At 41.2% G+C, this 23,539-nt stretch overlaps 1 protein-coding gene and 1 long non-coding RNA gene across 3 annotated transcripts in view; one reads left to right on the top strand and one right to left on the bottom strand.

Moving 5' to 3' along the window:
* The window catches only part of NRG3 (neuregulin 3), a 577,425-nt gene that overhangs the window by 410,976 nt on the left and 142,910 nt on the right, over window positions 1-23,539 (top strand). For both annotated transcript variants that reach the window (XM_083614719.1, XM_083614718.1), the window contains exon 3: window positions 9,651-9,724. In XM_083614719.1, coding sequence (XP_083470845.1) covers window positions 9,651-9,724 — 74 coding nt within the window. The remainder of the gene's footprint in view (window positions 1-9,650; window positions 9,725-23,539) is intronic.
* LOC310762999 lies at window positions 17,920-21,004 on the bottom strand. Its single transcript, XR_014548346.1, has 3 exons — window positions 20,692-21,004; window positions 19,824-20,165; window positions 17,920-18,420 (listed from the first exon to the last, which is right to left on the bottom strand). It is a non-coding gene; the product is annotated as an uncharacterized lncRNA (long non-coding RNA).

The following is a 23,539-nucleotide window of genomic DNA, read 5'->3' as shown; positions in this document are numbered from 1 at the left end:
GTTTTCTTGTTTAGACGCTATTTACCAAGGACTATATTTGGTCCCATCTATCGTTCTTCACTATGGTGGCCAGGTGCAAAAAAAAAAAAAAAGGGTCAAGGCTCCTGCACCTCTAATAATTTCTCTAATAATTTCATTAGAATTGCACCCAGGGTCTGAAATTCCTTCTTCTATACAACTATTGGAGGTGCAGGAGCACTTTGCGTTGTTGTTTGTTTGTTGCTGTCTTTGCAACTGGCCGCTATATTCACAGTCCTGTCCTGATCTAAAATGAATTTTGACTTCTTTTCAGCTTTTTACCTCCCTAAATAGAAAATGTGTTTTCTCTTTAAATAAAATAGATTTTGAAGTGGGGTGGGGAGGAAACATTACATTTCCCTGTTACTCATTTTTGTGTTTATTGATTTATTTATTTTTTAATACCACCCTCCATTCATAGATCTCAGGGTGGTTTTTATGCTTGATTTCCCTGCTTCGAAATCTTGCAGAACTCAGTGCACTTCTAGCACCACTGGTCATCCAGTGGTATTCTTTCCTTTCTTTAATGATGACTCACTAGAGCCTGAATCTGTCTCTGGCAGTCTTAGCTTTCATAGATCTCACCATGCATTTGGAACTGATAAATGCAGTTCCTTCTGTTTGGAGTCGTTCCCCTCCCCCCAACTTTGGCAGCACAATATATTCAATCTCTCTAATTGTTTGAATCTTTCTTCTTTCATTCTAACTCACCACCACCAATTACTGTACATCCTCCCAGCTGATCAATGTCAGGTCTTTCTTCTAATCATTTTAATCTGCTCTGCTTTATGCATTGATGATTCTTGAGTGCAGTCTTCCAGAAACAACCCTGGCAGCAAGGAGACAGTTGTCAAAAGAGCTTATACGTATAGTTTCCTCTGTACTCAAAATCCCCCTGTTAACACAGTCAAACTGTGCAAGAACAGGGAGATATGAGCAATAGTGTATGGGAAATGTCAGGGACTATTATCGGGAAGGGGAAAAAAAATCTAGATAAATATTCCCATTATTGAAATTATGGTTCTTGGGAAATCATTCTGTGGAGTTGGGCAACCTATAACTGATACACCTTAATACTGCTTCACATATTTAGCTGGGCAGAAATTATTTTTGCAAGACTGGAGCAAGTGCCCCATGCTTATGTAAGATCATATTGTATGGCAGCTGATGAATGCATAGTCCATAGTGTGTAGGCTTGATTACTGTGATATTTTCCAAGTTGGAAAAAAGGTGTTTGTAGGTATTTACATATATGTGCTGCATGCATCCTGAATACACTGGTTTATAGCCACACCTGTCTATTAGATGAGTATCACAACTGACCATATGAACTACAACTACTACAATTTTGTTCACTTATTCTAGAAATCCGTGGCCTGGGCTCATGTTCAGCATTCTCCCAATCAGGTGCTTTCAATAGTCAGCTCCTCTGCTTTGCTACTGCTCTAAGGTTAGTTCCATTGCTGACAGTCCCAAACACAAAATCACAAAAAATCCCACTTGAAAACCTTGAGGATTGCTATTTTATGTATTTCTCTAAATTCCAGCACCGATCTTTCAGATGGCATATTTCCTTGACATTCATCAAATTTGCAGCTGCACATATAATGAACAGGAAGCGGCATTTCAGAATGATGCTGTCTTAATTACATGTTTCAGCTTTCCAAATTTGAAAGTAATAACATTAAAAAATTAGCCTGAACTGTAAATAAAAAAATAAATAAATGCCACAGTGTAAAAAGCGTTGTGAACAGATTATAACATTGGTGCAGATGATAGCAATGAAAGATATGGGGTTTTTTGGCAGGCAGGAATAAATGTTAGAAGAACTTTTCATTTTTCAGAGGCCAATAGGTCACTGACCTGAATGAAACTGTTTCATAGAGCTGTAAATACGCAGATCTGCCAAATGTGCTGATTGGATTGAGTTCCTGCCTGGAAATGTGCCAAATCCCCTGGTAACCTTGTGGATTCCATATGGGTTAGTCCAAGGGATGCCCGTCTCCTCTTGCTTTTTTTTCCATTTTAAAATAATTGCAGCTGCCTACAACTGGCCAAGTAACTGAAGGGGCTCCTGCCACCATTATGATGAAAACAATGAAACTATGGCAACAGACTCCCTGGGAGTGATGCAACTTCATGACACGTGATCACTCTTGGAGGAAATGGGGAGGTGGGTGCCTCTGTACAGCAAGAGAAGAAAAGGGGAAATGACCATTTTGTGTTGTCTTAACTATATATATAAAGTTCTGTGTTGGTTACGGGAATGGTGCTGATTCCTCCTAAAACATCCACATGGAACCAGCATGGGCTGGGCCTTTCTCCAAACTTGTGCAGAAACTGGAGCACTTATAATTTGATGTTGGGCCCACTCCTATTTCCTGCTCCCCTTCCCTCCACTGCCTGTTTATTCCACCTCCCTTAGAATAAAGATTTTATACCTTGGGAAATGGAGAAAATGGCAGGGTGGGGGCAGAAGAATCAAGGAAGGAACTGTGTGGCGTGGTTTGGGGGACAGTTAAGGAGGGTGGTTGCAAGCTCACCTTTACACTTGTCACATGCGTTGCAGGCTTTGAAGCTGAAGTAACAGGAAAAAGGAGGCCTTTCCTCCATCAAAGGAACTAGGGGTGTTTGTTTTGTTGTGCTCTCTCCCTTGACATTACTTCAGTCTGGTCTGGCTTGAGCTTTTTGTGGCTTGAATGAGAGCCAGCTGGATAATCTCTTTTAGATGGTGAGAAGGGAAGCCAGCCAACCACACCATCTGAATAAGAATAAAGAGAAGCACAGAGCACCATGTTGCTTTTGGACTATATAAATCACATCTGATACCAGTTCAGTGTTTCTTGCAAGAAGGGCTCTGAAATAAATCCTGTGGTGTGTGGTTTTCAGAAAGAATCTTAATCCCAGAAGCTGATGAATTAATCAGTTAATGCCCATTTTAAATCATCTACTTGGGATGAGTGGGCTTTCATTTTGGTATTGTTCTGTGGGTTGGCCAGCAGGCTGCTCTGCCCTCCTAATTTAGCACAGAGAGTTTCTAAAAAGGATTCCACTACTGGTGCCCGTGCAGCTTTCCATGGCTTTCAATGCCTTCTGCCCATTGGCATGTCCTCTGCTTCTTTTGTCCTGATGGGCAGAAGTGATTGTATGCATTGAGGCAAAAAGTGCTGGGTGCACCAAGGAATCTCGATGTCCTTGTGGAAACAGTTAACATCAAGATTTGTTTTTGTGCTGCCATTCATCATTGTGCACAAGCACTTGTGCACTTCAGCAACCTGGAAAAGTAAAATAAAAAAGTCTAGGAATGAACAGGCAGAAATCTACATGAGTTCTCCACACATGCAGTCATCAATGTAGATGCTAGAAATCACAACCAAATTAGCAAGATGCTAATTCACCAGCGACACTCTGCAAAAAGAGCAGGTAATGTTAATTCTGAGCAGAATCAGCACAGACCATAGCTGTCAACTTTTCCCTTTTCTTGCGAGGATTCCTATTTGGAATAAGGGAATTTCCCTTAAAAAAAGGGATACGTTGACAGCTATGGCACAGACATGGCCTACTGCCCAAATCCTCTACTGTGATTACCTCTGCCACTTAATATCCTGTCACCCTCTTCCACATGGGGGGGGGGGAGTCATATTGGGGAAGGGGTTCAGTGTAGCATCTCTCTGCATTACTGGCTAGCAGTATATGGTGCTACTGTTGTAATGACACTGGTTGCATCTTTTCCCACAAGGGAAATGTGGGTTGAACTGTGTGGTTTCAGGGGGCAGGTGTATCAGAGCCTTTGAACATGCTCCAGAGGCCCTGTTGAGGGCTTTTTGTTGTGCGTGCTTTTAATAGATCATTATTCATGTTGTGCATTGTGACATCATCCCACTTGGCACAACAGGTATGTTCAGCCCTCCTGATATGAACTATAACTCCATATGTATGGAAACATTTTTGCTTCATCTAAATTGCCCCTTTTGAATACATTCAGGCCACTTTATTTCAAAAAATAAAAATAAAAATCTATAAGGCAGCACTTACTTATTTATTTTTAAAAGAAAAATCCAGCTATCAAAACTGGTGAATAATGTCTGTACACTTACATAGGCATGCGTAGGCAGGCAGGCTACTATTTTCTTGTCTGGCAGAATTGTGAATTTATGGATGTCACTGCAAATGTAATTCATTCCTAAAATCAATTATGTATGTCAGATGTAATAAAATGATCAACCAGCAAATATCCTACGTCTGTTGCTTAGGAACGGTCTTCAAAGTTTCTGTTTGTCTATTGGATGCCACTCCCCCTCATCATCCCATTATTTGCATGTTTAGTAGGACACCCCCCCCTTATTTGAGCTCAGAGAATACACCTGTTACCTCAATAATGGGAGGATAAAGAATATACCTTTCTTCACATCTAAAATTTACGTTTAGAGAAGTAAGAATAAATATAGAAAAATGCAGAAAACCAAATTCATTTAAATTGACTAGATTATAGGGAAAATATAAAAATGACATGGAAGGTTTAATATTGACCTACTTTCAACTCCTATTTAATTCAGTAAGGAAAGAAAAAGGAATGAAAATTGAGTAAATAAACATTGATATAGATGCAGATACTGGTAACATTTCTTCACTTTTAGTGTTTCACTTGCAAGTTATGTGAAGTACATCTTTAAAGGGGGAAATTTTAATAGTTTTTTGTCAACTTGTTTGAAAATTGCAGTCTCATTTCTGCCGCCGCATGAGGGGGGGGAACTCTGTTTACTCTTCTTGACATAAGTTATGTCAGCAAACACCTATAATTTCTGGTAAGACAACCCTAATAATTACCTGATTTAGAGTTTTTAAACAGTATATTTATGTGGTACAAATTTGCAAGTGGGCTGGTGGGTGTGAACGCTCTTTCAGTAGAAGTGAGAAATTTCTCAGCCAAATCACTCAGAGGATACAGAGCTATCATCTTTGATGAGACCACCCACAGCCAGACATAATGTCATGTTCATATTCTGCGTGAGTCAAATCCCTTAAACGTGGGTTTTTTGCTGTTTCAAATACTTACTTTCTCATATGCTTCAACGGGCCGCAGATAAAAATGGGAATGCTTTTGAAAATGTCACAGGCCCTGAACTGGCTATTTGAACCCAGGTATCGCATGCTTTGTGCCATAACAGTTACTTGCCAGAAGAAGGTTTTTCCTGGACCACGTTGTAGTTTTTTTGGAGCCAAATTGTGAGCACCCAGAGGGATGGGTTACAACTGCCAGCTCAGCAAGGAGCAGGTGACACACAAAAGCAAGAAGATTTTACCTGGTCCTACAAAGCTACAGACACTGGCCTTGCTCTGAGCAATTTGGCACTCTGGCATAGACTGAGCTCTCAGACTGAGCACCTGTTTTCCTGCTTCTTTTAAGCTTGTCTCCAGACAAGGAGCCCTGAAACGTGTGTAGCAATGGCCAAGCGCATCTGTTCTGTTCTGAACTGGGTCACCAAACCAAGCAAACAACCAAAAAGCAGAGTTGATTCCAAGTCAATCCTGGCATTAGGAGATGATGGGTCCCTCCCTCCAGTTCCTCTGTGAGACCTGAAACGCCTTATTTATGGTGATTTGGGGGGGGGGATTTCCTTCCCCGCCCTCTCTGAAATTTGAAATGCTACCACAGCACTGCTGCAGGTAGCAGGGATACTAGGAAATGTAATTTCAAATGCTAGGGACCAAGAGTTATTTAACTACTTCCCTACCTGACTCTGTTGTCACCACAGCCAGATAAATAAATGGGGGAAACATCTTGCTCAGATTTCAGTCTCAGCTGGAGAACATGACAGGGTCAGGGTTGCCTGGTTCAGAATACTGGCATATTTTATGAGCATGCTGAATTCATTTCACCCCCCCAAATCTGTAGCCCCATGTCCATCTTCCATTACACATTGCTGAAAGTTCTTTTCTATCTTTTGTGTTTATGTGTTCGCTTCTTCAGCACAGACTATAGGAGTGCTTCTTTTCTTAGGGTCATACGAATCAAGAAAGGGGAGCTCTTATATTTTCGCACCTTGAAAACACCACTTGTGTGTTATGCTCAAGTGTATTGCAGTATGCAGTCCTGCAGTCCTGCCATTCAAGCACAGACATTTATGTGACTGGGTTGAATCAGAATTGTATATCCTGAGAAACTCAATTTTCATTGGCAGTATGCATGTGGGGCAAAGTTTTATTAGATCTCAAGACTGAGAGGGTGGGATTGAAGCGGATATCCAATAATTTGGTGAAATTCTAGACGCCAGAACGTGGAGTGATTGTGCCTAAATTCCTGTGGACAAAGGTTACATAAACCTTTGCCCTTTCTCGTAACTAGCAAACGCAGAAAAAAATATGAAAATTCTCTCAATTTTCACTATTCATACATGTCACAGAATTTTGAATTCCTTGGTGCATAGTTTGTAAACAGCCTTGGTTTTATGCTTGTGTTCCGGCAATTAAGTTTAGAAGCACTACAAAAAAATGGAGTGGATATCAGCAGCCTGATAACTTTGTTAATACAAATTGTTGCAGATCATCACCAACAATAATTAGTGCAGAACTCTGAAACTTGTCTTCTAACAGGGACAACATAGGAAAGATATCTCTTCAATTACTGATTTTTTTCTTAGCGTAATTCAAGTTCTTGATGGTTATCTTTAAAACCCTAAATGGCTGTGTGTGACGGAAAAGTTGGTTAAAAGAAGGGTTAATGCACGGCAGCCTCTGATTGGCTGAGGTTCCAGGAGGGAAGATATAAAAGGAATGGATTCTGGAGACACAGTAGGTTGGTCAGGAAGGAGGGCTGGTTGTTGGTTGGATTTGGGAAGTTGGTTGGTGTGAGGAGCGAAAAGGAGTGAGGTTGGTTGGTTCGGTGGTGGACTTTGGGAACTGAGTTAGTTAGGTAGGGAGATAGCTGGAGATTTTGGGACTGTCAGGAGAGAGAGTTGGTTCAAGATAAACATCCACTCTGAGTGTAATACGGAAGGTACCTTAGGAACAGGACTGTTTAACAGGGTGTGTGTTTGAAGTAAAGTACAACCCTGGAAAGGAGCCAAACTCTAAAGCAGTACCTCAGTTTTATCCATCTACGTTGTCATGTTACCTTGGATTTTAAGTAAAGTGTTCTTGTTTATTTCAAAAGAAAACCCAACAGAAACTCCAATTCTTAGTTTTCCCCTCACGAAGGTCCCCCAACATTATACTCTGGGAACGTTTGTATGCCTGTGGGTTAATGGTTGTTCTGAGAGGTGGGGGCAACATAACCAAGTGAGAGCGGGTCCAACGGCGATAGGGAAGAAAATAATTAAGTGCCGTTGCGCTCACTGGTGTCCTCTCCCACTGTGTCCATATATTCATCCCCATTTCCTGAAATCAGGTTCTGGTTCTGGTCTGTATTCCATAACTTTCCCAAATAAAGCCATCAAGCACTAGGAGCAGGGACTTCCATATGATGAAAATTCTGCTGTTCAAGGAAAGCATTATCCCTCCCCCAGGAATTAGATGGGTTAATTTCTGAATTATTTTCAAGAGACATACCTAGTGATGCTGGTAGTTTTGTATTCCATAGTTGTCAATTGCCATCTGGACAGTCTAGATACTCGGAGACTGTTGGGGATGGCTAGGTACTAGATACTTAAGCAATATAGGCGACCACTGTGTGTCTGAAGATTGTGTGGATGAGTCTTGATGCAGCCCCAAACATAACAGCTTCTTGTCATTCTCCCAGGCCCTTTCAGTCCTGACCCACAAAATTCTGTTCTGCCTCTCTCTTACTATTGACACAAGTGGGTGAGTTTATACAGAGATGTGAAATTCCATATCATTGTTCCGGTGACACCCAAATATCTCTCTTTTTCCTCCAGCCCAAGTTTTCTCTTACTAAGTGTCAAACTGTGTTTAGAAACTGTCTGTGGATAAGTCAATTGAAGCTAAATCCAGACAAGAATTGGGCAATAATGGCTAGAAATCCTTATGGCTGTCAGAGTAGGATTTCCCATATTGACTGGGTTTTATTTCCGAATATTTGTAGCCTCAGTATGCTTCTGCCTCCATGGGCAGAAACAGATTGAACAGATTGGTAGGGGGTCATTTCACCAGTGAAAGATCAGTCTTACTATGAAACATCAAAATAGTCAAAGTAAAAAAAACTCAGAGAAATGAAGAAATCCAGGACTGCAGTGATCTTGGGGCTGGTTCATTCATGAATTGCACATCTCTTGTTTTCCCCATTACTGATAACTTGCATCATCAAGTACTTGGACCCCTGAGACCTGGGTTCAAACCCCTGCACATTTAAAAGAAAGGGTAATTTATGATTTGATGATATTTTTTTAAAACAAAAAGGGTTTCATGGCAACTTATGAAATTCTTGTAATAGTACGCTCATTCTTTCAAAGAGCAAAACCAGTTTTTTTTACCATTTTCTTGTTATGATATCAAGTAATGATCTTAGGGGGGGAGGGGACTCAGGTGGTGCTGTGGTCTAAACCACTGAGCCTCTTGGGCTTGCCAAACAGAAGGTCGGCAGTTCGAATCCCCATGATGGGGCGAGCTCCCATTGCTCAGTCCCAGCTCCTGCCAACCTAGCAGTTCGAAAGCATGTCAAAGTGCAAGCAGATAAATAGGTACTGCTCCAGCGGGAAGGTAAATGGCATTTCTGTGTGTTGCTCTGGTTTTGCCAGAAGTGGCTTAGTCATGCTGGCCACGTGACCCGGAAAAACTGTCTGTGGACAAACGCTTGCTCCCTCAGCCTATAGAGCAAGATGAGTGCCACAACCCCAGAGTCGTCCGCGACTGGACTTAACAGTCAGGGTTCCCTTTACCCCTTTACCTTTAATGGTCTTAGGGAACGTATTTTAATATCCAGAAAGCTTAACCTTTCAGTGCCATAGAATAGTGGTGTTGATGCCATAACAAAGACCCAAGAGGGAATCCTGCCACACTGAAGCAGCTTCTATGGCTGCTGGTCATATTTGTGAAGGAGATGTAGCCTTAGGTACCCTGTGGCTAGGCAGAGTGAGTTGGCCACTTCAAGCAGCTGATTTGAGTTGTCATGAGAGAGCAGAAAATTGTGAGTTAGTTAATTTAGATTTATTAGTACTTTATTTACAACTATTGTTCTTTTTCCTGCCATGGATGGGGAAGGGTGCTTGTGGCATCTCTCTAAGTGGCAAAATAACATGACTGGCCTTGGGTACTATGGGTATTATATTGTGCACCTTGGATATTATTATTTGGGGGGGGGGAGGGAGCCACCATTTGCTGCTCTGCCCTAAGCAGCAAAATGTAGTAACCTTTCAGTTGAAGTGGGGCAAAGGTGAGGCCCCACATATTTGGCCAAGTGTATGGACCAAGTGTGCATCCTAGGCAGTGGTTCAGGATCCTTTGCAACATACCGGGTCCTGTGGCAGACATATAGGGTTCCTCAGCAGGGGAGGGGATGCTGAAAGGTTTTCTTGGAGGCAGAATGTTTGGGAACCACTCGCACTGCTGCTCCAGGTGGTTGAAAACGTTTTAGCTCTGTCTTAGCCTTCTGAGCAATGTTTGCAGTTGACTGATACCTTGCAATTAGCCTGTCACTACCGCATGCGTATGTTTGTCATTTTTCCCCTTTTTCCCAGGTGCAAAGAGGGCTACCAAGGAGTCCGCTGTGACCAATTTTTGCCGAAAACCGACTCAATCTTGTCAGATCCAAGTATGTCAAATGTTTCTTTTTTCTTCTTTCTTCTTCTGTCTTTATTACATGCCGGAGGTAACCTTTGCCATATGATGTGACCTTTTGTTCATTGTCAAAATTACATCAAAACCCATTTCAGGAGCTTGTAAAGTATTTTGTATAATGAAATAGTCTTGAGTCTTCCTCATCATGTTATATATTCTGGGGGAAAGCTATACAGAATAACATATTCCTTTAGCCGCTGTCTTTCCAACAGGGCATGTGGTGCCCTCCAGATTTTGCTATACTACAGTTCCCATTAGCCCCAGCTAGAATTTCCTATGGTTGGGTTGATGTGAGTTGAAAACAAAACACCAGCTTTTAAAAATATATACAAGCAAAATGCTTGTCATTATAGCTGGTAGGACGTGCTTGTAGTCCGGGATGATGTGTTGGAAGAGGTCCTCACTTTACCCCACTAAAAACTGAGATAGCCACTGTCTTTCCTCAGTATAATCCTGTCTTGGTTTCAAATTCTTGGTCATGGGGGGGGGGTCCCCATGGTCGTGGGGATTTGTTTTTCTATACCTGTATACTATCTATATGTTAATGGTGTGTAGTTGGAAATATATCACTGTTTGGTTTTATTGTATGCATATTACGTTCAGACATTACAGTAAGTCATGATTTATCATTATGGGAACAAGCCAAAATCAACCTCAGGCTCACATATTCTTCCTCCTCCCCTTCTGATGTGGCTGGAAGGAGTTCAAAATTTTTGCTTTTGTCTTAGACTAACTGCAACCAAGTATTATGTCTGAACCTGGACAAACTGTAGTTAGTTCTCCTAACTATGGTTGATTGAAACCAGCCCATTTTAAACCATTGTTTAGTATTGCATCTGAACTGGGCCTGTTTGTTCATTGCTGAGTTTCTGCTGTTGCTACATTTGTTGGAGGGGACTTGAATAGTATTTTGTAGGGGATTGTTTTTTTAAAAAAATATATTATGATTATCAGCTGTCCTGAGAATAAGAAAACTGGGAAGAAACAACTAAATAAATTTTAAACACATGCATGTCACTGGGGTGAGGGTGGGGGGTGGGGAGAGAGATGCAACCTAGCATATTATACCAGAAGCTCAAAAAGAGTATGTACTCATCAAAGTCTTTCAGTTAGCAGTTTTACTCTTTCTTTATTAAGATATAAAATGAAGTCCAGTGTTGATTCTTCACTGTTTTTTGAGTCTACAAAACAGGAGGTTCGTGTTTGAAAGTTGGGGCTTCTTCCCTTATGAAGGCTGGGATTTGTTTCTTCCTCTTTGTGGGTCCCCCCCTTTTTGCTGCTGCTCTTTGTCATTTTGCCAAAGTTTCTTGACTTGCTCTTCTGTATTGTATGTCCTGTGCTTTGCATGGTGGCCTTTTCTTTATTCCTTCGCCATTAACTCTTGTAGTAAGATGACCTGGGACAAATCAGCCTGTGTTTCCCTCCATTTAAAAAACTTCATGCATCTATAAGATTGGAAGCTGTTAGGTAGGCTGGATTCACTGAATGTACCTCCCTATTGGTAAAACAGGAACAGTAAGCAACATTGACTGGAGTTCCACACATCATAGGAATCCAACTTAAAACCTGGACTTCTATTTTTGCTTGATCTTGACATAGTACAGCCTTGAAACTATTTATCAGAAGGGTAGACATTGATATTTTGGTTCAGTTGTGGAAATTAAGTCATGGAGTACTATAGGGGGAAATGTAAGGCTAATGTAGGTACAAAGAGACATGGATGTATGGAGTTCAACTATGAAACTTTGAACCTGATAGTTTTTGAAGGTATTTGCAATGCCATTCCTCTCCATTGTCAGTTTTGGTTGCCTGTCCAGTCTTTCCATTGCAGCCTTATTCAGAAAAACTCTCTGTGTATTCAGCAAATACAGAGAAGTGGAATTAGCGATGTGGTCATTGTCCCATGCCCAACGACAACTTGCCCACTGGCTTTGCTCTCCAGCCCTAGGTGTTTGGTGGAAGTTCTGAACAGGGAACCAGTGCATGTAAACAGAATATTCATCTGCTTAGAGTTACCTAGTGGATATTCATCACAAAACTCCACAGAGAATAACTGGGGGAAACAAATGTGTTTCGGTTATGGTTGCAAGAAGGCTTTGACTCAAAATTTGACATGAGATTTTAGTGTGAACTAATCTTTTACAGGAAATCTTATTTAAGGGCAGTGGGGAGGAAACTGTTCTGCAACAATCACATTTTAAAGGGGAGGTGGTAGTCAGTGCAGAGTTTAATACTTCTCATGCACCATTGACTTCCACTCTTCACTTGTGTCTGACATTATGTCAGCAAAATGAGCTTTTTTCTTCCAATGAGTACTCCAGTTGGCTCTGACCCTTCGGAGGGGTACTCCGTTAACAGCCGTCATGCAGACAAAACTTGTACGTCTGCCAGTAAGGTTTCTGGGATAGACAGTAGACAATGGATATGCATCCCCACAGCATTTCCCAATATATAGAAACACCTACTCTGCTGCAGACAAATTACCACAGGTAAAATTCAGAAGCCTGCAAGCTGAAGGGAGGGATCTAGGTCTAAGATGAAACCACCTAGTATAACTGTTCCCATTCACTAAAATTTGTGACACTGGCAAAAAATAAATAAATCTTATTTGCTTTCTTTGCTGTTAGTGATGTCATTCTACAGCCAAGCCAGGTTAGCAACCTAGTATTTTGACATAATTCCATTTACCATGTGACTCCTAATTAGGTGGGATCATATATGTGACAATATATATATATATATATATATATATATATATATATATAGTCATTCACACACACACACACAAACACACACACATATACTCACAGAATGACAGAATGATCACTCCAATCCTCAATCCCTCATCACTGTCATGTATATATATGTATATCAGTGATGAGGGATTGAGGATTGGAGTGATCATTCTGTGATATTAGGGCAATGGACAAAGCTGTATGGTAACTTTTGAATAAATGTGTTTTAATTTAAATATATATGTGTGTGACTAATCCAAAGAGGAGGGGGATTGGGAGGATGACCCTGAAAAAGCAAAAAAAAATCAAGGGGAACAATGTTGCTGAAGAGAATCATAAATATGGTGAATGTTCACACGCTCAAAGCATTTTTGGGGTGTGTGGGTGTGACATTTCCACATGGAGTCAGGCATGTAGGCATGCAGATTCACCCCTCTTCCATAAGTTATGTACACAATCAGCTGCGTGAAACAGGCTTCCAACAAATAGCCTCTTTGGACTTCTGTCAACATTGGCATATAATCTTCATGAATCAAGGGGAAGTGCAGTGTAGCATATGCATCCTGCTGCAGAACCCTTGTGGTTCTGGACTCACATTTCACCCAACTAGTCCTACTGGTTTCATTAAGAACACATGCCGCAGCGCTTGCCAAGATAACAAAGGCACCATCTGCATTGGCAACCTGTGTTCCTCAGAGGAATTGGGTTTGCCATGTAAATGTAAAGCCTTTTTCCAATGTATTAGCAGTTTCTGGGCTGTTTCCCCATCATCAACACCACCTAGCAATTAGATTAAAACAAGAGAGCACTATCAACCTCTGGTGGATCTAGCATGGTTTTTGTCCAGGTTTTGCTTCATTTAGAAGTGTCTTGAATCCACAGCTCAGCAATGAAGTTTGGTACCTCAACTTTGGAGGGTTTTCTAAAAAATGATTATTATTCAGCTTTTTAAACTGGCCTGTTTTCTATTCGTAGCCAGACTGTTTCTGAGCATACACGCATCTTTACCGTGGTGCCTTACTGTTGACCCTGCTGTTCTTAATACGCTTTCCTCCACTACTGCATTGATAGGAAGGTGAAATTGTTCCAGTAACTTGTCAGATCACATTTACTGGCCTCAAAGCAGGGAAATTCAGCATTTCAGCAGTCATAATTCTTGATGCCCAAGGAAATGAATATAAGCAGGAGAGGTCACCTGGAGATGGCATTTGGGGATAACCATGAAAGCACTCTATATATAGGCAATTAAGTTGAAGAGAGTTTTCAAAAGATATGCCACATCTATCTTAACTGCTATGCTCATCGTTGTCCCCCCCCCTTCAGTATTCAAGTTCCAAGTTTAAAAAATTGAAGGAGCTGGCTCTTCATGGGTGCTTTAATGTCGTCTCTCTCCCATCAAACACACACTGAAAAATGGATGTTTGACACACATGCATTATATTGGCAACTAAGAAACATCATGCAATGAACCTATGAACATCATTTCTATGCAGCGTTACTGAGAACATGGGCAGTTTTAAAAGGCTTCCACACTCTTGTGCTCTCCTCCTCCACTCCCACCCTCTTTGGTCATTCACACTTTTTTTTTTCAACAAGGACACACAGGATTACATGGTTCAGCAAAGTCAATTTGATAGCAGGTAAAAAAATCAAATGAGCTTGCGTACTGATGCTTGAGGTTCTTACATCATATGTAAAATTTTGGTGGGTACATAATATCTGCATAGAGTATATCTATGTAGTTATCTCTAGATGCTCTAGTTATCTCCTGCTTGGACTACGGCAATGCGCTCTACGTGGGGTTACCTTTGAAGTTGACCCGGAAACTGCAATTAATCCAGAATGTGGCAGCTAGACAGGTGACTGGGAGTGGCCACCGCGACCACATAACACCAGTCCTGAGAGATCTGCATTGGCTCCCAGTACGTTTCCGAGCACAATTCAAAGTGTTGGTGGTGACCCTTGAAGCCCTAAATGGCCTCAGTCATGTATACCTGAAGGAGCGACTCCACCCCCATCATTCAGCCCGGACACTGAGATCCAGCACCGAGGGCATTCTGGCGGTTCCCTCATTGCGAGAAGTGAGGTTACAGGGAACCAGGCAGAGGGCCTTCTCTGTAGTGGTGCCCGCCCTGTGGAACACCCTCCCATCAGATGTGAAGGAAATAAGCAGCTAAATTATCTTTAAAAGACATCTCAAGGCAGCCCCGTTTAGGGAAGTTTTTAATATTTAATGCTGTATTGTTTTTAACACTTGATTGGGAGCCGCCCAGAATGTCTGGGTAAACTCAGCCAGATGGGGGGGTAATAAATAAATTATTATTATTATTATTATTATTATTATTATTATTATTAACGTAGAATAATAGAGTCCAACCCCCTGCAATGCAGGAATATGCAGCTGTCCCATATGGTGGATTGAACCTGCAACATTGGCATTATCAACACCATGCTCTCACCAACGGAGCTATCCAAGCTCACAGGTCATTTAATGTGGACACTGGTGTGCTGTTTCATCACCTCATGAGAATTTTACTAGACTGTCAGAATCAATTCAAAATTAACATAGAGAGATGAGCTGAAATAAAAAGAACAGAAAAGACACTAAAGAACAGAAAAGACACAAGCCGAAGTCTCATAATGAGCTTATACCAGTGAATGTTGTGTCTTGTGTTTTTATATGTAGTTTGTACTTGTGGAGGCTTATGAGTTTTCTTTCTGGCTCTGAACTCAGTCTGGGAGCAGAGATTAAGCCCTTCCTCCTTGGTGGCATTCTTCCTAAAGGACCTTACCTGTTAACCAAGAGGAGGCTCTTCCTTTTAAAATAATAATAATATTTTTTTAATTGTAAATTTTATTAGTATTTTCCACACAACAACAACACGAAAAATATTGAAAAATAACAATACACAAAACACAAAAACCAACATTAAAAATAAATAAATCCATATCTTACAAATTAATAATCTAAACATTAAAAAGAAAACAAACATCCCACAGCACCTCCTTTACCTCTCATTGTGTTTTCCTTATCATCTCTATCCTAGCATCCAGATATAAATCCCTCTTTCTTATCCTTTCACTTCACAAGGTTATTCCAGACTCAGGCAGATTTCTGTCCTCGAACCTTGGCTTTTAAGGTATTCATTTAGACACTCCCATTCCTTTTTCACTTCACTTTTTGGTTTTTGTCTTATTATATCTGTCAATTTGGCTAATTCTAAATATTCTGAAAGCTTACATAACCACTCTCCCCTAGTGGGTAGGCTAAACTAAACTTTGCTCTATATGCTATAGTGGGTTCAAATTTCATTCCTCAGCACCATGGACCACATTGATTCTGTTCTCCAGAGAAATTGGTGCTTATTCACAGGCCTGGTTGCTGTTAGCAGGCAAAACCAATCCAATTTGCCTTAACCTTGGTAAAGTTCAGAGGAGCAGAGCAAAGAAAATCTAAAGTTTCAGCATGCAATGTTGCAGCTGGGGCCTGCGAACAATGGTTCTGGCAAGGCCTGCCCTGGGATACTTTCCAGATTTGTTTTATTTAGAGTCTAGATTGAGCATGATTGGTGCTGGAAAGTTTGAAGTGTTAGCATTTCTCAATTGAAACAGTAATGAGTTGACGATTTATAAAATAATGCACCAGTATTACTACGACAGCATTCCCAGTCTCAAAGTACAGAGAACTGACCTTTCCTTAAAGAAAGGGTTGAAATTACCTGTGGTGATCAATATGGGGTATTATTGGAAGTTGGAAAGATACCTTGTAAATGAAGCATGTCTCCCCCACCTTTAGCAATTGCTTTAAAAGTCAAAGTCATTCAGTGGACAGATAATTGGACTTCTACAAAGGAGACCTGGGTTCAAAATACAACCAGTTTATAGATTCCCTGGGTAGTCTTGGGCAGATGATTCAGAATGGGAGCAATTATCTTTTGTTTGTAAGGACAAACCCTGTAAAATGTTCAGTTAAATCAGGGACATGAAATTGGTGGTCCTATCTGTTGGTTGCGTTGTATAGCCTTTAGGCTTGAGCACACGCAATTCATGGCAACTCATTTGGCATTGTGACATAGACCATAAGGAACTCGGTTCATGTCTCAGAGTTCTAACACCTGGGAAGCAACATGGAATGTTCCATTGTTATCATGGAACTAGATGATAATAGAGAATAGAGAGCTTGGCTGTCCTCTCCCCCCCCCCAACTTCCCCCTGCATTTTACCAACTTGCACACTGAATCCTACAACTTGCCATTCTGGGCCTGATCCTAGCAGCCTGCCTAGTTATCCCGATGAGGACTCAGGTTGAGTCACAGTTTATACTCTGGTGGGCCTCAGCACTCCTCCTACATCATCCATGCCAGAAAAACATGGTTCTTCCTCATACTCTGGGGGTGACTCCCCTGTAGCATCTCCTGATCCACAGCCATGCTGGAGTCAGCTGCAGGCCCTTTAGGGATTGCATACAGCTCAACTACTGGAAGAGGGGTCCTGCTAGCCTTCTTAATTCTTCAGATGACTCTGGTCCTTTGCTGAGACAACATCTCCTGCAGCTCAGCCAGTAAAGCTCACTCAGAGCTGTCCAGGTCCTGATGTGCTTTGCTTTGTTGGATCTGATTTGATTCTGAGCCAACTTGATGGACCTGCCTTAAAGAGGCTCTCCTTCAAGCTCCAGCTGAACAAAATAGCACATGCTGTTTTGTGAATATAGTGAGGTTGTGAGGAGTCATGCCCCAGAAAATTACTAGTTTTGCCAACATATGAACCACCCCAGTTAAACAGTGTGATGAACTTCTAACCGTTTCTGCTGTAAAGAACTATTATATGAGTGACTCTGAACAAATAAGGACAATGGGAAAAGCACATTCTCTATTTCGCTGCTTTCAGACCATTTCCCCTCACAACAGTGAAGTAAGTTAGGGTGACACAGAGCCACTTGAGCATTGAAGGTATGAAAATATGACCCACTATTCAGTCTAGTTTAACTAAAAGTGAAAGAGGTGGATTTGCAGGCTCCTGCATAGTCAAGGAATCTGAAGAATTTTGAAGGAAGCACAAAAATGCCCCATCCCTTAACTGGGACCCTCAAATTAATAATAATAAATTGAAAATGGCAGGGTTTTAGTCAAATTGTGTGTGCCCTTGGTGTCTTCTCTTCCCCTGCCTCCCCCATACATTTTTTATTTTGAAATATAATTCAAAATATAAGCAAGGAAAACACATATATATCACACACCAGTACGAAAAGCTCACCTAAGGAATAAAGAAAGCCGCCTATTGCAGTCTTTAATATATTATGCTTCTGGGACAACTAGCTCCCCAACTATAGTATATATAAGTTATATATCATATATACATCCTAGTCAGAAAAAAATACAGGCATCTGTAACTGGAATTTGATCAGCATCTTAAAGGCAGGAAAACAAACAGAGAATCTTGGTGCCATATTTATTTTGTAAAACAATTTGATTTCATTGTTTGCTTAAGTTTGCACATAAAGCAGAGTGTCCCAAACTTTATTAACCCCTGCTATCTGTATGGTTGCTTTGGAGACTTCCAATTACATGCTGTATGCATCACCACCACTTTATACCATTTCTTACAAGTGCCTTTTTGCAGGAATCCAAGGTCATTAGGCTCAAAGTATAACTTTGGGAGTTATCTGTGTCTAGCATACAGAATATCCTGGTGGTAATTGGCAATGATGTTTCACCACCACCCACATTGTTACACATTCCTATGAAATAGGAAAGTTCAACCCAAACCTTCCAGTGATATTGACGGTAGTTTGGACATAGTAGATGAAACTTTGATCAGCAGTGGATGTTCTGTTGTGACTCGGGGACTGCTGGTGGGGGGGGGGAGACTTTTTACGTAGAAAGCAAGTTCAATGTAAATTTGACTTTCCTCTTTGGAAGGAAGCATCCAGATTATTCTGAGAAGAGCAAAAAAGAGATAATAACAATGAGATTTCACAAAGGCATTCTGGATATCTCTCACACCAAGCTAGCAAAGAGAAAGTTCAACACTGGTCCTTGGAAGCATTGATCCAGCCACCATTAATGTGCAATCTGAAGCAATCACCACTACTAAATCACTGTGTGATTAGACTTTACAAATGAGTACCATCCAACTTTTATTTTTATTTTTTTGCTTGTATAGTCAGGGCCGACTTGGAGTGCACATGCTTTGGGTCACATTAAAAGTTTATCACATGGTAGCAGGAGACACAGAAACCTGCACCTCACCACTTGAGATGGGGAAGAAATTAGATATTGTTCACATTTAAAGGTGAATCTAATTAACTTGCACTTTTTGAAACACAGCCATCCTTCAGATTTGCTCTTCTTTGAATTTTGCAGTGCAGTTCTCCAGTCAAATAATGTGTGTCTGTTTCCAAGCACCACAATCGTCTAACGGGATTCCCAAATGGCAGGTTAATACTGCCAGCCTTCATGTCATGTTTGCAGGCACATTTGTAATGCAGATTTAGTCTGCCAATAGGCTTAGTGCCTGAAACCAGCTCCCCATAAAGCAGGCATAGGCAAACTCGGCCCTCCAGATGTTTTTGGACTACAACTCCCATCATCCCTAGCTAATAGGACCAGTGGTCAGGGATGATGGGCGCTGTAGTCCCAAAACATCTGGAGGGCCAAGTTTGCCTATGCCTGCCATAGAACATGTCCTTGGGGACCCTTCCACCTTCCATTCCGTGTATATGACCAAGCCAGTGTAGATGTCCCTGAGACAGAAGTGAAAGCATGCTGGGAATGTGACCTTGGGAGAGCACATCTTTGTTTGAGACTCTGTCCTGCCATGTGATGCCCAAAATCTTCCACACACAGCACATATGTAAGGCATTGAGATGTCACTCCTGGAGGGTGTAAGTTGGCCATGACTCACTTCCACAAAGCAGCGTGCTCAACACACAAGCCTGGTAGACCTTCATCTTGGTATTGAACATTAAGGTAAAGGGGCCCCTGACCATTAGGTCCAGTCGTGGTCGACTCTGGGGTCACGGCGCTCATCTCGCCGAGGGAGCCGGCTTACAGCTTCCGGGTCATGTGGCCAGCATAATTAAGCCGCTTCTGGCAAACCAGAGCAGCGCACAGAAACGCCGTTTACCTTCCCACCAGAGCGGTACCTATTTATCTACTTGCACTTTGACGTGCTTTTGAACTGCTAGGTTGGCAGGAGCAGGGACCGAGCAACAGGAGCTCACCCCATCATGGGGATTTGAACCGCTGACCTTCTGATTGGCAAGTCCTAGGCTCTGTGATTTAACCCACAGCGCCACCCACATCCCATATTGAACATTAGCATCACATTATTCCATACCGTTTTGGAGAGGCAAGCCATTGCTGTAGTTGCCTTGCGAAGAAGCTAGTCCAGCTCAGCATTGATGGAGAGGAAGACAAAATTGTCTATTACTTCAAACATGTGGTAACCAGTGCTGACGCATGGAGTGCCGATGACGTCTAGACCCAGGATGCTGGTCTTTGTGAGACTGGTGGTAAGGCCAAACTCCAATCAAGCTTGGGCAAAGATTGATGTGTCTCCGTAGAGATTCCTCGGAGTATGCTATTGGCAATGCTTCATCTGCAAACAGCATCTCTTGGATAAGAATCCCACACGCTTCTGACTTGGTGTAGAAACATGTCCCAACAGACCCCATCACTCCTTAAATTGAAGTACATACCAAAATAAATTAATCCCCCAAACCAAACTCTACATTCAAAATACTCAAATATAAAAACAGCAATAAACCAACACCTAAAGTGCTCATTCAAGTATATACATATGTAAAAGGCACAAGTCCTACCCACTTGACTTAAAAGTATGATCCGCTGAATTTCCTCTTTTCTTTAAAACTTAAAGTTGATTGTAATAGTCACCCATCTTTTTTGTTGGCTACTGAAACACCAAAAATATTGAACAAAACAGTTACTGGATTGAAGTGTCTAGAGTTAAGGCTATCATATTAAAATAATTTCTGACTACTTCTGAACTGCTGCATAAATATATGCAGTGTTCTGTTTTGCAAAAATGTATGACCTGGTTTGCACATTCTATATTTAAAGCTGACATAGGATTCCATGAAGCCAACACAATGTGTGTTTCTTTATGTAAAATGGCTTCGTTTCTCAGCAGCTGTTATTGTGGATTGCCCTTCAAATAAGTTCATTATTGTAATGGTCTTACTCACGTTGAGGATGCTGCACTTGAATTTTCTTTGATATCTTCAAAAACACTTTGCAGATTTCAATAACACTTGAATCCCTCCAGGTTCTGTGAGGATTAATTGGCTAATCACCAATTTAAAGCTGTAATTGAATGAAACAGTGAGCACTTACAGTCAACTCTCAGCAAAGTGGCCACAGAAACAGGAGTCAAGGTCAATGAAAAAAATCATTGATATGTTGAGCAGAATACCAGCTACTAGGGGGTACTAGTTGTATTCTGTACTAGATATTCAGCGTAGCCATTTGAAAGGTTGTAAGGAATTGCTTTGTCCCATAATTCTTTCCCGAAATACCTGTAAATATTTTTTATAGTTTTTTATAATAATAATAATAATAATAATAATAATAATAATAATAATAATAATAATTCAGACTTCTTTTCCATTGATTGATTTATTGTGCCATCATTCGGCATTAAGAACAGAATTTTCCCCTTGTCTCCAGCCTCAGAATCTGGCAGGGGGGTGGATCCATGAAACTCCACACATTCAGCATTGGATAAAATATTTTACTTTTCCATGCTTTTTAACAAAAGGTCCAAAAGTGGCTTCCAGTCATAATCAAACAATACATACATTAAAACCCCCAATGCTATTAAGATTATTGGGGTAATATAATATACTCTAATGAATGCAATAAAATAGGCAATCTAAAGGCCACAGTAGACTAATCAGTTCACCCCCCCCCCCAAAAAAATGGGGGAAGTCTTCACTATGTGACAGAAAGTCAACATCTTTGTGGCTGGACATGCCTAGTCTAGGAGGAGATCCAGAGTATCCAAACCATGGTTTTCACCAGCAGGCCTGCAAATGAAGCCCCCTCAGTTGAGCTCAGGGTTGAACTTTACCACAAAATACCCAAATCCTAAGTTATTTAGGGCTTTACACACTAACAGTAGCACCTTAAATTGGGCCCAATGCAACCAACGTAGACAGAAATAGAGCAATATGGAAAACGTCTGCATTCAAATCAATAGAACAATCACTTTGGGTAAGTTCATGCTTCATATTTCATTTAGAATGCCCATACTTTCTCAGCTGACTGCACTTCTACTTAGATCAGTGGTTCTCAACCTGTGGGTCCCCAGATGTTGTTGGACTACAACTCCCATCATCCCTGAGCTCTGCCTTGCTAGCTAGGGCTGATGGGAGTTGTAGTTCAACAACATCTGGGGATCCACAGGTTGAGAAAGGCTGACTTCAGGTGTCTCATATAAATGGCAGCATGGGCCATACAACAGAGAATAGTGTCTCCCTAAATGACTAATATTCCATTATCAAAACTTGCATTCAGCTGCATGAAAGGAACTCTGAGGCTCACTGACTCAGAGCCCAGCTCTTATTTAAATCTGAGTGAGCATCTCTTATCTTCATCCTTCACATTGAGCCTTTTTGCTGCTTTGACAATGCTTATTAAGGCAATTTGTATGGTTATGCCACTTCATTCACATGGAGATTCTGGTCAGGCATAGATTCAAGTTCACTGAAATAAACTTGGGGTTCATTACAGAAATTGTGGACTCGGTACATCATGGGATTCTGGTATGTATTTTTCCTTGAATTTACACGATCTTTCTATATTTGCACTGCCTTGGCTTTTGAGAATTATCTGAATCTTGCAGAAAACAGCATTATAATGAAATGTGATTCTTTATTGAAATAATTAGCTGTTATCCTGCAGGGATTGGGGAATACCTTTAAAGTTCCATGATAAAAATGAAGGGAGGATATAGAAACTCTGCTGAATGGAAAGTCAGCCAAACCTACAATATTTCACAATTCGAGGTCCTGCCTTGGTCTTTGACACTAGGGCTAAGCTGAAATTTTGAGCAGTAAAATGTTGAGCCTAAATGAGGTTAACTGGACAGCTGTTCTAACCTGACTGATGGGCTTAGTTGGTACTGACAGAGCACTTGTCTGACACTGTCCCTCCAATGTAACACCATTGCAAGGTGTTCTTATAAAATCACCAAAATCAAGAGCAGGAAGCCAAGGCTTCATGCTGCCTTTCCTCCATTGTCTGTTGTGTACATTAGCAGCTGCCATTGTTCCTGGTGCCTGAAATACAGAAGTGCACTTAAAGCAAAGCACCATTTACTGCTTGTGCAGTAAATCCCAACTAAGAGGAAGGCACGCCTGGCAAATCCACACCGTGATCAACTCTTGCCCGGAAATCAATGTCCCCACTGTGGAAGGACGTGTGGCTCCGAAATTGGCCTCCACAGTCACTTACAGACACATTGTTAAAACTGTGTATATGGAAGACAATCTTACTCAGCTATGAGTGATCGCCAAAGAAGAAGAAGAAGAAATCCCAACCAGTAGGACAATGGTTCTCAAAGGATGTGGTGTGCCTCACTGGTGTGGCAGGAGAGGATAGCAAGAGAGGCAGGAAGATTCGAGGACAATCAAAGAAACATTTAAACATTTCCATATCTATCTATCTATCATCTATCTATTTAATCTCTATCTCTGTCTTTAAAGAATATGGATAGATTTATTTTCAAAATGAGAGCAAGAACATCAAATGATACTAACAACAATCCTAGCTGAGATATTTTTGTTTTCCAATGTATTTCTAATTAATAAAAATTTTTATTCTGAAAGTGTGGCCCAGAATAAAAGTTTGAAAACCACTGCGGGAGAAGATAGTGTCACCAGACCATGAGCTGTCATGGCACAAACCGCCATCATAATAAGGATTGGATGTGGGGGCAGTGATTTACCAAGGACATATATCAGAAAATGGTACTGTTGCACGGATGATTATTCCATTTCGCTATTGCCCCCCCCCCCAAGAGTAAAGCCAGGT

Source organism: Podarcis filfolensis (genome assembly GCF_964270895.1).
Source record: "Podarcis filfolensis genome assembly, chromosome: 5".
Taxonomy (NCBI): domain Eukaryota; kingdom Metazoa; phylum Chordata; class Lepidosauria; order Squamata; family Lacertidae; genus Podarcis; species Podarcis filfolensis.
The sequence above is the reverse complement of the archived record's forward strand: the minus strand, read 5'-3'. Positions and strand labels throughout refer to the sequence as shown.